Here is a 13,332-nt window from a genome sequence, read left to right as displayed (position 1 = left end):
TTAAATGCCCACTTATATCATTTTTAATGTCTATTTACAATATTTCAAAAAATATATATTGAACCAGTCCAATTAAAAATGGTCTTTCAAATATACCGCTTCTCGTCAAAATCTGTGTTTATTTATTTATTTATTTTGACCCTTAAAAAGAAATCCATTAAAATGACCAAAGCCCAAATAGCAAATAGGTGTGATGTAGAACTCTCCCACCATTAACGCACCCAAAAGTAGAACTCTCAAAAACACACTGCAAGTCAGAGAGAGAGAGAGAGACAGAGAGAGAGGAAAAACGAAGACACAAAAATGGGTGTGATGCAAAGGCTTAGGATGTTCGTCGCCGAAGAACCAGTTGTTGCCGCTTCTTGCATCATCGGTGGAATCGGTATGTGTTCTTCCCTATTCTTCACTTCTTTCAAAACCCTAATTTTCGACGATTTAGAATAATTTCATGATTTCTCTCTCGATTTCCAATTTATAATCTTATATATATGTTTACTCTTACTATTATCTGCTTTTTCACTCGAATATGTTTAACACACTGCTATCTTGACGATTTTGTGCTCGTTGATTGACTTACAATCATAGTGATCTCTGATTGGATCAATTGCTGTAATTGGCGTGAATTTGAAATCTTTGATCGTCTTAATGCATCTTAAAGTTATTATATCACAGTTCTAGATCACAGTTATATGATGTTAGGCTAATGTTTCATCGGTTTTCACCGCATGCGATTTATTTAACTTACAGCACACCGAGGTGCTGATTTTCTATTTAGGCTTTTAGAATGTGGATGAAATTGAATTGTTTTTACCCATTACATCACCGCAGAAAGAAAAGGTCGTGCTTACCATGCTGGCACTAGGACATATTAGGATGTTTGCATTTGATCAAATTGGGGTTCTAGGGTAGGTGATTGCGGTGTAGGTTTTGAAAGCCATTTTTCAAACTCCAAAAGATGGACTGAATTGTACATATTGGAAATGAATTTGAACTAGTGTTATACATTAATAGTTTCGTGAGGATGTTCTTACTTCTTCTGAGGTTATATGGGCTTGTTTGACAGCTTAAAATTGTGCAAAGACTTTTAGGTGATTTGAAATGAATATTGACTAACGCATAGTTGATGATGCAACGGAGAAGAGGTTGATTCTGTTGAAAATTTAGGATTCGGTGAAAGAGAGTAAGGGAGTAAGAGACCTGTGTGCACTTTAGCTGTTTGTTACTTTCATATATTATCCTTTTCCTTTTAGCGGTAATTTTTAAAGGAATTATTGTGCATATCTGTAGTTGGAGTATTGGATGATTTGTTTGAAAAACAATTCAAATCACCTTAGGATGTTGGCATTTGGTTGAATTGGGGTTTTGAGGTTACAAGTTTACAACTAGTGAATTGCACATATTGGAAATTAATTTGAAGCAGATGGTGTTTTTATAGAGATGGTCTTACTTCTTTTGGAGCTTAGAGGTTTTATTGAGCTGTTTAAAAACTCGAGAACACCCATTGAGCTATATTTATGAGGTTTAGGGTTGTACAAACACAATCATGATTACAATTGGGTGATGTCAAAGAATATTAATTGCAATCAAATGGAGAGATCTGAGAGAAAATACATGTCATGAAAGTGAAAATGGTAAAATCTGACAGTGTCATACATGTTTTAGGGAGTTAGAGATAGTAATGGTTTGTGGGGAGACATACATTTATTCAGATCACTAAAAGATTTACGCGCTCCATCCTCCATACATCGTAAGTGATACACAAAAAAGCAGAATTGTTTGATTGTTGTTCCACGTCTTTAAATAATCATAAATTCAAAATCCAAGGTGCACTCTTCTATTTTTTAAACTTTTGCATTACTGTAAAATCATTGTTGGCTTTTCATTTGATGCTTTAGGGCTATTTCTCCCAGCAGTGGTGAGGCCTATGTTGGACTCTATGCAATCAGCAAAGCAGTTGCCTCCTCCTCCTTTGAGTGATGTAAGTGTCACTTCTGTTGAGTTGCGCATTTTATGCTAATGCCAAAAAACTTACTTTCTGTTGCAAATTACCATCTCAATTATCTCTTCAGAGTGCAGATCAGTGTTTAGTAATCTGCTGTACAATGTTAATTATTTGTGCTTTTTGTTTGTGTGAAGTTCAAGTTTGCAATCGAGTGTCAATAACCTTTTTGTTATTGGGGTGATGGCATGCCGGTGCTCTAGAAATTTAATATGTTTATCTGCTGTGTCCTTTGTGGAGCCCACTTCCTCGTGGTCTAATGTTGCTTTGCGCAATATTTTTTGATGCAACTGAAATACTAGGTAGTTATTCTGACCATAATAGGTATGTTTGGTCCATGGAATTAAATTAATTTGTGACTGCATTAAAGTTTTGGTTGTAGAAAAATTGGATGATTGAGTAGTCTATAGTGACTTGTGCATCTTGGTGCCTTTTGAATTCAAGCTGATGATGAAATATACTTTTTGGTGCCGAGTATTCTTTCTCACTTATCTTCGAATTCTAGCAGATGGCAGAATACTTTATTTGGTTGCATTAGAGGGTTATCTTCTTTCAAGAAGTTTGTTTGTGCGTTATACTAATTACTGTTAAATCTCTGTGTGATTGAATGCACAAATTTTCTATGCACCTCATGTGTCTCACTCTTGTATTTCACTCTTATATTAAGCAAACATTGCTCATCTGTTTTCCAGGTTGTTTCTGGTGTTACTGGTAAAAAGGAATGAATTGCTGCAGCTTTGATGTGAGTCCTGATTTTCCATCTATACTCACTTTTGTTCTTTATTGTGAGACATGCTCTTGGAAAATAAGCCTTTTTTGTATGAGGTAGAATTACCATTATTGATGTTTTTCCTTTTCAATTGTAACCAAATATGCTTAGAACATTATGTAACAATTTCTTAATTATAAAATCTGCTTCATGCACCATTTCCAACATGTTTAAAACCTATTAGTTGGTGTCTATGATCTATATCGGTTTCTGACCGTTTTCTTTGTGGGAGTACCTTCGTGTAAATTCAAACGAGTTGCAACTCTTTTTGGAAGTAGAGTCGCTTTTCCAATGATATATAGTTTTTTTTGCTATGATATCCATATCCATCTTAAATCTGTGATAAAGTTTTAGCATGGATGACTTGTGTTCTCAGCTGATTAGCGGATTGTTTGGCAAATGACAGTTGATTTTTTAGTTGGTTTGTTTGACCAACCTAAAGTGTTGGCTGTTTTTGTGGACTTTTAAGCAAACTGAATAAGTCAGCTATTATAGGAGATATTTGATAAATTTGAGGTGTTATTGGTGGTGGTTTCCGCACATTGATGCATAACACGTGCTTATGTAAATGGTCATGTTTGTCTAATTTCAATCATTTCATTTTCTTTGCACAATTTATTTTAATGCATTATTATTTAAAGATATGGTATTTTGTGGTAGTAAAAAATTTTAACCAGAAAAGTTTTTTGTAATCAGAGTTTCATCATCATAAGAATAACATGGTATATCCCATGGAATTTACACTGTAAATCCTTTGCGTTACCAATATTTTGTACAAACTACCAAACATACTTCTCAGAGGATAGAAAGAGATGCTTTTGCTAGACTAGTTTGTCAAAAAAATTTCCACAACTTATGACCCAAATTTGTGTGTTTACATAATGTAGTCGAAAAATATTGAAGATTCAACCCATCGGTATTAAACGATGAAAATGAGAATGATTTGTAGTGTAATTTTTCATAATATGTATTATATCATTCCTATGTTAATGAAGGTTTAGTTATAAAAAAAAAATTGTTTATAAGTTTTTATTACTACACAATACCATATATTCAAATAGATATGTATTGGAATGAATTTTATGAATAAAATGAGATTGTGAAGGAGAATAAGCATGATCATTAATTTGTCAAGAAATATTTATATTAAATTACACTAATTTTTCATTAATATTTCCACCATTTAGTAGCTACTAACAAATGTGTCATTAGGTTAAAATGAGTCCAAGTAACATATATAAAGCACGCCTATAACGACATGGTATAGGTAAATAACAGTTATTTAAGAAAGCAGTAAATCACACTTATATGTCTTTATTTTACATGAGGGCTTTTGGGATTTTTATTTATCTTTTTCCTATTTTATTTATTTAAATATTATTTATTCTGTTTTGTTGTGGTTATTTGTAAATAACCGTTATTGGTTAGGATTTTCTATATTGGCTATTTACGAGGACAAATGTGTTTTGAGATTACTTACACCGTGTCACATTCACCTGAACCACCAATCACCATCAATGACTAAAGTAGTCATTAGAAATGGTCAATAGTCATATTGATTTGGTTAAAATCTTATCTGGTTGAGTTGTACTCTCTGTTTTACTAATTTTGTCCTAACTACAATTTGTAGTGTTTTATGTGAAAGTGAGAGAATGTTTGGTTGAGATGAAAATGCAAGTGAAAAGTCTGGATGAAAATTAGGTAAATTTAATAGCACATATTAAAAAGAAAAGTATGCCAAATTTTGTAGCACTCACACGGAGTAGTTGGATTAGATTATATGTTCATTCCAATTGCTGTCTATTTAGAGTCTCAACAGTTCATCAAATTTAAGAGAGATAGTGATAGGAGGGTGTGAGACAGACGAGAGGAGAGGGTCTTGTAGCAATTTATAATCATGCTTATTGCTTCACTAATTGACTTATTAATGGGGTCATAGAGTCAAAAGGATGCTTCACACTTAATAACTTGCTCATCTTTCCCTTAAGTTGAGTATGACCCATTTACCCTAAACCAATGAAACTTAAAATGAGATTCAGCTAAAATAAACCGAACCTTTTATTTTATTTTATTTTATTTATTTATTTATTTTTTTTTTTTTGATTTCGAAAGCTTGAGAATTGATCCCCTATCATGATAGTAAAAGAGAAAGTCATCAACCGCTAGACTAACTCATGATTCTTAATTGAATTGAACAAGTTCATGATCTGTTTAGCTCTATTAGTGTTTAGTACTATATATTCAAGTGATCAGTTTAGCTGATACGATTTGTAGTCGGTTTTCGACTTTTGGTGAGCTCGTAAGCGAGTTTATTGTCGATTAGCTTAACGAAATAGTCGATATTTGTCACAAAAACAGTATCACACACACCGGTTCAGAGAAATTTCAGCTTGTTATCTCTTAATCAAAATGTTCCAATGAAAATAATACTCCTACAAACTTACAATAACTCGTGGAACTTTATACATGGTGAAACAGTCAAATAAGCTGAACAAGAACGAACATCCCCAAATTCACAGCAATTTAGTAGTCTTACAGAACTACTACTATCATAAACATACAGTTTTTTTTTTTTTTTTTTTTTTTTAATTTTCATGTTTATAGCTTTGAGTATTCATGTCGGCTTCATCAGAAAAAGGAAAAGGAGAGCTTTAATTAGAGAAGGTAAGATGGGGCAGATCTGATTGAGACTTGTTACTGCACAAGGAAAAATGATGGCTTTTACCAGGCATCTTTCTTCCACTTTGTACTTCTCCTAGGACTGGGTACTACTTGCTTGAATGCTCCATATATGGCTGCCTGTACCACAAACAATTTTTTATTAACCAACAAAGATATGCCAGCGTACTTTCGACTCGTCAAACTCTTTTAAGGTTAGAACTTTACGACATTAGGGTATTAGAATGCTAAAATTTTGCATGGATTATTAGAAGTCGTATTAGAGTATTAGGACTTTTTCGAAATATATATATTTTCTATTTTGAATGTTTGGAAATAAACTATGGTTTCTTATCTTGGAATTGAATAAAAATAGGAAGTGGTGTGGATACTGGATAGAGGATATTTGACAAATGACTCTTTTTTGATTGACTATTTGCTTTTGACTTGTTGGTTAGTCAATTTGCATTACTTTTCATATAAGTTTGTCCCACTGTTTTTGCTTTCTTTTCTTTTTGGCAATGGTCCTACTCTCCTTTTAATTTTTTTTCTATAAACTTATACTCTCTCTATCTTAATCACTTATTTCTATCATTCACTTATTTTTTTGTTTCATTTTCCAACTCAATTTCCATTGCTACTAGACTTCACCCATTTCACAACTTCTGTTGACTTTATTAATTAGACTTTGGCTTATTTACCTATTTTTATAATATAGAGCTACAAACAATTATATGCAAGGAAAAGTGATGGCTAGAATTAAATTGTATCAAAACAAACCCTATGTATTTCATGCTATTAATACTTAAAAGACCCTACCTAAGGACATGATAATAGAAATGCAACACTTTAAATAGAATACAATTTAATCATATTTTCCAACTTTAGTTGTTAAATAATTAAATGCCTAGTTGAAGCTATATTATTCATCTACTTCAATGTGAGTGTGACATGGGTTTGATACCCAAGAAAGTATTTTTGTAGTGGTACTATTATTATGAGATTTGTAATTACAATTTCTATATTAGTGTATGCTACCAAATTTAACCTATAAAAATTTGGTGAGAAATTAAGGAAATGAAGACAAAAGTAAATATTGTGTGATAGTGAAAAAATGTGAGGATAAAATGAAAATATAAGTAAATGTAAGGATGAGAATTTAAAAAAATGTAAATCATAGCAAAAAAATAGGTAAATTTGACAAAACAGACTAAATAGAAAAATGCGGCAAATTTTGTGGGACAGACGAGGTTACTAGTTATACTATATAGTACAATGCTAAGGCTTAAATGGAGTTGCCGGCCATTTCAAAAGTCTTGAATGATGAGTCGTTATTCTCTCTTTTGCTTTTCTGTGTTAAAGCTACAAAGAAGGATAAAGAACTTTAACAGCTTACTGGTTATGAAAAGGAGGGAACAACAAACACGTTTTTGAATTTCTTCTTATTCCTAAGCTTTTTAGAATTATGCTCTAAATAAAAGTTGAAGTGCAGGTGAAAAAAGTCCGACTTTAATTTGGTGCAAAGTCAGACTATATATAATTTAGTTCAAATTAAATCTATTGTTATTTCTATTCTTTACCTTTTTAATATTTTACAGTTGTCTAAGAAAAACTAATTAATCTAAATAAAGATTAATTAAGATCTAGTTAAATTGAGTCAAGTTAGATTCATTCAAGTTTGTTAGATTTGAGATCCAATTGTCTCATTATATGATTGAACTTTTCTTTAAAGAAAAACAATTTATTTCTCTTTGATTTAATGTCATGGACAGAAATTGTAGATTTAGCATATTAAAATACTTTAAGAGTCTGACATCATGCTGATGGCATTGTAGGACATATTTAAGTTTCTTTATTGCCCCCCTAGAGAAAGGCATTCACCAATGTCTTAAATTTCCGCCCATAATTAGAGTAGGATAAATAATAAAATCAATGCTTGCACATGATAATTAAGCTAGGACAAAACTTATGACCCTACATGATTTTAGTAGGTGGCGTAGAGAAATCTATTTTGCACTTTTTTATTCTATTTTTACACTATTGCGAGCAATTTTTAGTTAAAATTAGACCCCAAAAACAGGAATATGATTAAGAGCAGGTGAAAAATTGCATAATTAACACTTTTTCATAATCCCTCAAAGAGACTTTGAATTAGGTGTCGGATGTATGCAATCTTATTTAAGTGATCTCTAATAAAAAGATATTTTCAGATTGATTTTTTGTAGCAAAAGTCATGTATAATTTCACATAAATAATCACATAATTTATTGAGTCATTTTACTATAATATATTATAAGTCGAAACCAAAACAGTTATAAAATCAAATCTAGTGAAAATTTAATTGAATTGAATTGAAATGAAAAAAATGTAAAATTGTAAGAATAAAATGGTGTGCTGAACTTTTAAACTTTTTACTTGTGAGTATCGAAGGTGATTTTTAGGTGTTTAGCCCGGAGAAAAGAGAAAGGTGAGCGGTAAGCTTGTAACAACCAGCTTAGTAAAATACAATCACATCTCATGATTATGAACTAAAAATCAAATTAATTACGTTCTTATAGTCAAATCTAATCTTTTGAGATTACGGATTTGACATTATTATTGTCATGTGCGGAATTATGCTAAAAGGTCTTGCTTAGAATAACAAGAGTAATCCTTAATCAAATTCCAAATTACTTACTAAAATGAAAAAACGATATTGCTTAATCACACATAAGTACAATTAAGGTATGATGTCCTTAATCCTTAAGAACATAACCCACCTAATAATGATTGAACTCAAACAAAAAAACTTGATTATAGTAACTAAATAGTGTGTACTGTTTGCAATGGGAGGTTAGTAGAAGATAATTTAGATGGTAGTTTAGATTTCCAATAGGAAAGGTAAGCAAAAGAAAGGTGGTTAGCTAATGACCTCTAAATGAAGCATTGTTGTATGTCATTTTCAGAGTATCATGGGGTCCTTTTAGTTGAATTTAAGTGCTCATTTTCCTTCATTGTTGTGGAAATTTAACCTCATCACCCACCCACTCAACAAGAGGGGAATAAGAGTAATCAATTACCGACTTTCCATTAAGGAACTCGATGTTTGAGCAGAACCTGTTCTAGTTCCTAGGCTCCACTAAATAGAAAAAGTCCAATACATGTACTCCCTTTCACTACAGTAATTTAGTGGTTGTTCACATAAATTGACATTCATTTGTTTTGATTTTTTACCACTAAATCTATACTATTTATATCTTTTCACCGATATACTTTAGGTACACTTGTTAATTTTTAATCCGATTTAAAATTAACCTGAAATCCGATCGAAACAGGTGGATTATAACTCGGAAATCTTGATCCGTAATCCAAAAATAACCCAACCTCGAAAAGATCAGACCTGAAGTTGCCCTGATAAAAAATAATCTGACCTGATATTTGACCAATAAAGCGTTTTGAGATAGTTATACTTATACCTTCAGGTCATCGTCTGTCTTCTCTTACCTTCTATTAAAACCCATTAATTCTAATTTTATTTTTTCCTTTCGAGTCACTAGTATTTTGTCGTTGCACATATCTAAATCATCTAAAACAATTTTCTTTCATTTTTTTTCCTCCAATAATAAACTTATTGAGGATGAAATTGTAAGAATAAGAATGATAGACAAAACAAAAGATAGTTTATAAGGCCAAACTTAAGTGAAGTTGAGGAGGTCAGGGGATCAATAATAAGGTTGAACACCATTATTAAGGATAGGTTATTTGTTAGGTTTTAGGCTATGATGAGTATTTACTGTAAAAGAGTGGAGAAAGCTTCTTCAATTCAGAGTAGAAAACTAAAAGTGGTAATGAAAGAAGAGAAAGTAAGAGTGCTAAAAAAAAAAAGAAAAGTGCCTAGTTTTATTAGTAGTGGCCAATTTAGAGAACATTTATTTTTATTTCAATAAAAGGAATGGTGGAAAATTAATTGGAATGTCAAACAAAGGAAAAGAAATTATGAAAACATTTTGATAAATATTATGTTTTATTTTTCTATTTTAATGTGGCAGTGTAAGTCTCTATCAATCTCTGCAGTTGGAAATAATTTACTCATCAATTTATGGTTTTTGTTTGTTTTCCCCCTTATTTTTAAATTTTAAATACCCTTATCTTATGCTTGTAATGGTGTAATGAGAAATTCTTGTATGGAAGTAGATTTATCTTATGGTGTGATGGTGCTAAGTAGAAGTATAAAATAGGTATACCATAAAATTTGTCGTATTTTCTTTTTAGTTTCTTCTATCATATTTATTCAATTTTTATTTTTAGCCATAATTCACAATATTTCTTTCATTCTCGTCTTATCCTCATATTTCTCTTACTTGCGTTTCTAAGTTTATTTACCAAATGCCTATAAAGCAAATTCAGTGAAAAGAAGAGATTACTTTAAAAAGTATCGTGAATCTAAAATATGTTAAATACTAAAAATAGTATAGGAAAGTTGGAAACAATTGATGTACTTTCAGTCTTGATATTGAAACACAAAGGAAGCAGATATCACAATTCACATCCCTTCTCTACTCTGCCCTACCTTTAAAAAGGCAGTTGAGCTATATTCATTTTCTCTCTTTTTAACTTGTTTTGTTATTGGTATGCTTGTGTGTGAAATTAAAAACCATTATTTTGCAAATTTTATTAGAAAAAAGGTAGCTGAAGTGCAAAATCAAGCACCCCTAAAAGGTAATACTAAGTTAAAAATATCCAAAACTGTTTTCCAATTCAAAAAAATTGGTCCCAAAAACAATTATACACATTTGTCATGTACTTCCTTTTAATGGCCCAACCTCTAAAAGTGATGCCTTCTCACACGAAGTTCCATCCTTGTACAAAATTACTAATCAATTATCTGGTCCAAAATTATTTACCAAAAAGATATTACTCGCTTAACTCCTTTAAATCACCCCCACAAACTTTTTGAGTTTGAGGAACATATAAAGAAACAAACGCTAATTAATGTGAGAGTTTTCGAGTGTAGTGTAGCAAATTTAAACGGGCAAATAGTTGCAGAGTTTGAGAATCAATCTCGAGCTGGAGAATCAATCTCGAGCTGGAGAACTCTTTCGCCGCATCCTTATTTATGGTAATGAGTTTCCGTATTTCTTCCTTCTCAATTTTTTTTAATGTATAAAAGAGATACACCGAGTACGTTAGGAAAGTTTCAGAGAGTGAGGTGGTTAGTAAACTTGGGATGCTTGAACAATCAATCAAATTGGTTCCTGTTTTTAAGGTCAGATATTTTCCCACCAATTTAATTCTTAGACAGAGTTTCCTAAGATCCTGTACTGATACAACTGTTTCTCCTCAAAGTAATACACTCTTCTTATGCTTTAGACCAGCTGACTAGCAGGAGTGCAGGACAGACACACTTCTGACAGCTTTCACACTCCCAAGAAAACATGACAAATTTTGAGGAGCATTACTATAATAAAGTATTATATTTGGAGTATTACTATATCAATGTAATTTATTGTTTTTAAGATCACATACATTAAAATGGTAGTAAATCAAAATACTCGAGAAATAGAACATTGAAGTGAGCTATGGATTCATTTCGAGGAATCAATCTTTTACGATTAAGATTTTGTCGTCTTAATTCACTTTTTTAGGAATGATTTTTTTGTTCTTAATAAAGATAGATTTGATCTTGAACTTATGGTAAATCTCTTAATTCAAAACACGCTATTATAATAAATAGGTATTTATTTAATCTTGAACTTATAATAAATCTCTTAATTCAAAACACGCTATTATAATAAAAATATATTTATTTGAATTATCGAGTTAATTTTGAATGATTTGTTTCAAATGGCTTCAAACTTTTGAACTCTTATGTAAGAACTTTGAAAACAAAAGTGACTACTACTACTAAAATGATGAACTAGTACTAAATAAATGATGATAAACTTACCCAGAAGTGAGATTTGACTGGTGACAATCCCAATAAATTGGGCTTCTTAACCTTGACAGTAGCAGCACCACCATCACAGCAGGTAGCATTAGTATTATTACCATCATCAGATAAGAAGCTTGGAAAGACAAAATTACCCCCATGAGTATCATTATGCTTATTATTATTAGTCTTAAAATTACACCCACTTTTTTTCCTCCAAGAACCAAACAACCCTTTATGATCTCTTCTACTACTACTACTTCTACTAAGAACAATAGTTCCAAGCAAACCTTTATCAGGACTACTTCCACCACTACCCCCAAAACTAAGGGCACCACTACCATCAAATGACCCTTGTCTTCTCCTAAGGAATCTAAAAGAAGATGACTTCCCTATATTATAAGGACCTTCAAGAACAGTTGTAGGGGAGGGTGTTTTGGTAAATTTAGTCTCATTAAGGAGTCTAGGAGGAAGTTCTAGGGTTTTGATAGGGGTATTTTCAGAAGGAAGGGCAAGTGTAAGACAAGGTAAGGGCTTTCCTGGGTGTTCCTCCCATTTGAAGGGCACTGAAGCTGAAGTGTGAAGAGGGGAAGTAAGGTTTCCTGAATGTTGTGGGGATTTTGAAGATTGAAGAGAAAATAATGGGAGTTTTGGGATTGTTGATGGGATTATGGAGTTTTTTTCATCAGATTCTGGTTCAGATCCCATCTGTGTTTTTTTTGTGTGTGGTGAGACTTGAGAGTGTAGGAATTTGGCTGGTGAAAAGGGGCAGAGTAAGGAAGAAATGGAGAGGAAAGTTAGTAGGATGAACTTGTGAGTTGTGTGTGAGATATGAGGATGGGGTTTTTGTGTTTTTGAGTACAAGAAAATACAAGTCCTTTTGTGTGTTTTGTCCTTCTAGTGGGCCCATCTTTATTTTATTGTTTTTTCATACAAGTCAAAATTTAAGTTTTTTTTCTCCTTATCAAAACTAACATGCGTTTTTCTCATTACTTCTTTGTAACTTTTACTGACTCTGGTAATCAAAGTCAAATGATGGGAATAAAAATTATTTATATTGTAAATTTTTATAATATGTATCATGTTATTTTTGAGATAATGAAAGTTTAATCTTAAAAAAATTTGTCAAGAATATGCATTTTTGATTGTTGAGTGTTGGTTGGTTTACCTAATTGATAACATTGGTTTTTTTTTGTTAGATGTTAAAACAACAGTTATATCAACTGTTATTGAGATGTTGATAAAAATAATTAATTGATGATTATTGGATATTTATTAGAGAAAAGTATAATAAATACCCATTGTAATTTTGAGTTTTAGCTTTTCAGTTGGCTAAAATCACTTTAAATGACACTTTTTTGTTTATTATATGACTAATCAACAAAAGTCCAAACGCCAATCAAAAAACTATTTATTAAACACCTCTTAATTAAGAATTGTCGACAATTATCTATCTTGAACAATCCTAGTTTAAACTAATGGAAAAACTTGTCATGTAAATTCAAATCCAACCTAAAATTAAGTTCAAGCAATTCAAGCTTACACTCAAAAAAACTGAACAAAAAGTTTGTATGCCACCCTATAAGATTGGTTTGACAAAAAATTAAATTAGAACCGGACTTAAAATTTTACATGAGATAAGATTTAATTATTTTTTTATAAATATTTTTACTATTGAAATATAGGGTAAAAAGAAAACTAAAGAGATCTTGAGTAGAGTTTTGACCTTTACGTGAAATTGGTTAATTTAATTCAATTTTAAGTGATATTTAATAAATATTTTTTTGAGAATGTGCATATTTTAATTGTTTATTATAGTGGTACATGATAAATAGAAGTATATATTACATAAATGCATTATTGCAAAAAAAATAAAAAATTGTAGCTGACTCAATTGAGTTTCTAGTAGTGTAGAAAGTCAATTATATTGTTCTTGATGACAAAAGCATGAAGCTTTTGTCAAGGTGTCCTCCAGAAGGCACGTTTGCTAATCCTGCA

General features: G+C 31.3%; 2 protein-coding genes across 3 annotated transcripts; one reads left to right on the top strand and one right to left on the bottom strand.

The window, feature by feature from the left end:
• The first annotated feature begins 167 nt into the window (after positions 1-167).
• On the top strand, positions 168-2,944 carry LOC130809639 (uncharacterized). The gene is made up of 3 exons (XM_057675376.1): positions 168-382; positions 1,896-1,978; positions 2,692-2,944. The coding sequence occupies exons 1-3, from the start codon at positions 304-306 to the stop codon at positions 2,722-2,724; spliced, it is 195 nt and encodes a 64-aa protein (XP_057531359.1). The 5' UTR covers positions 168-303; the 3' UTR covers positions 2,725-2,944.
• A 2,197-nt stretch (positions 2,945-5,141) lies between these two features.
• On the bottom strand, positions 5,142-12,200 carry LOC130809637 (uncharacterized protein At4g00950). Of its 2 annotated transcripts, none has more exons than XM_057675374.1 (2): positions 11,353-12,200; positions 5,142-5,567 (listed from the first exon to the last, which is right to left on the bottom strand). In XM_057675374.1, the coding sequence occupies exons 1-2, from the start codon at positions 12,040-12,042 to the stop codon at positions 5,490-5,492; spliced, it is 768 nt and encodes a 255-aa protein (XP_057531357.1). In that variant the 5' UTR covers positions 12,043-12,200; the 3' UTR covers positions 5,142-5,489. The 2 variants fall into 2 exon arrangements, with proteins under 2 accessions (XP_057531357.1, XP_057531358.1); XM_057675375.1 differs by having other exon boundaries at positions 5,142-5,563; positions 11,353-12,197.
• Between the last annotated feature and the right edge of the window lie 1,132 nt (positions 12,201-13,332).

Source organism: Amaranthus tricolor, chromosome 4 (assembly GCF_026212465.1).
Source record: "Amaranthus tricolor cultivar Red isolate AtriRed21 chromosome 4, ASM2621246v1, whole genome shotgun sequence".
NCBI lineage: Eukaryota > Viridiplantae > Streptophyta > Magnoliopsida > Caryophyllales > Amaranthaceae > Amaranthus > Amaranthus tricolor.
Note: the sequence above shows the minus strand (reverse complement) of the source record. Positions and strands in the feature narration are given on the sequence as shown.

What these genes read in the sequence shown, in the direction of transcription:
- LOC130809639 (XM_057675376.1), top strand. Translation starts at nt 304, where the DNA reads ATGGGTGTGATGCAAAGGCTTAGGATGTTCGTCGCCGAAGAACCAGTT. An exon ending in TTGCATCATCGGTGGAATCG is followed by an intron (nt 383 to 1,895) that starts GTATGTGTTCTT and finishes TTGATGCTTTAG; the next exon opens with GGCTATTTCTCCCAGCAGTG. An exon ending in CTCCTCCTCCTTTGAGTGAT is followed by an intron (nt 1,979 to 2,691) that starts GTAAGTGTCACT and finishes TCTGTTTTCCAG; the next exon opens with GTTGTTTCTGGTGTTACTGG.
- LOC130809637 (XM_057675374.1), bottom strand. Translation starts at nt 12,042, where the DNA reads ATGGGATCTGAACCAGAATCTGATGAAAAAAACTCCATAATCCCATCA. An exon ending in CAGTCAAATCTCACTTCTGG is followed by an intron (nt 5,568 to 11,352) that starts GTAAGTTTATCA and finishes TTTGTGGTACAG; the next exon opens with GCAGCCATATATGGAGCATT.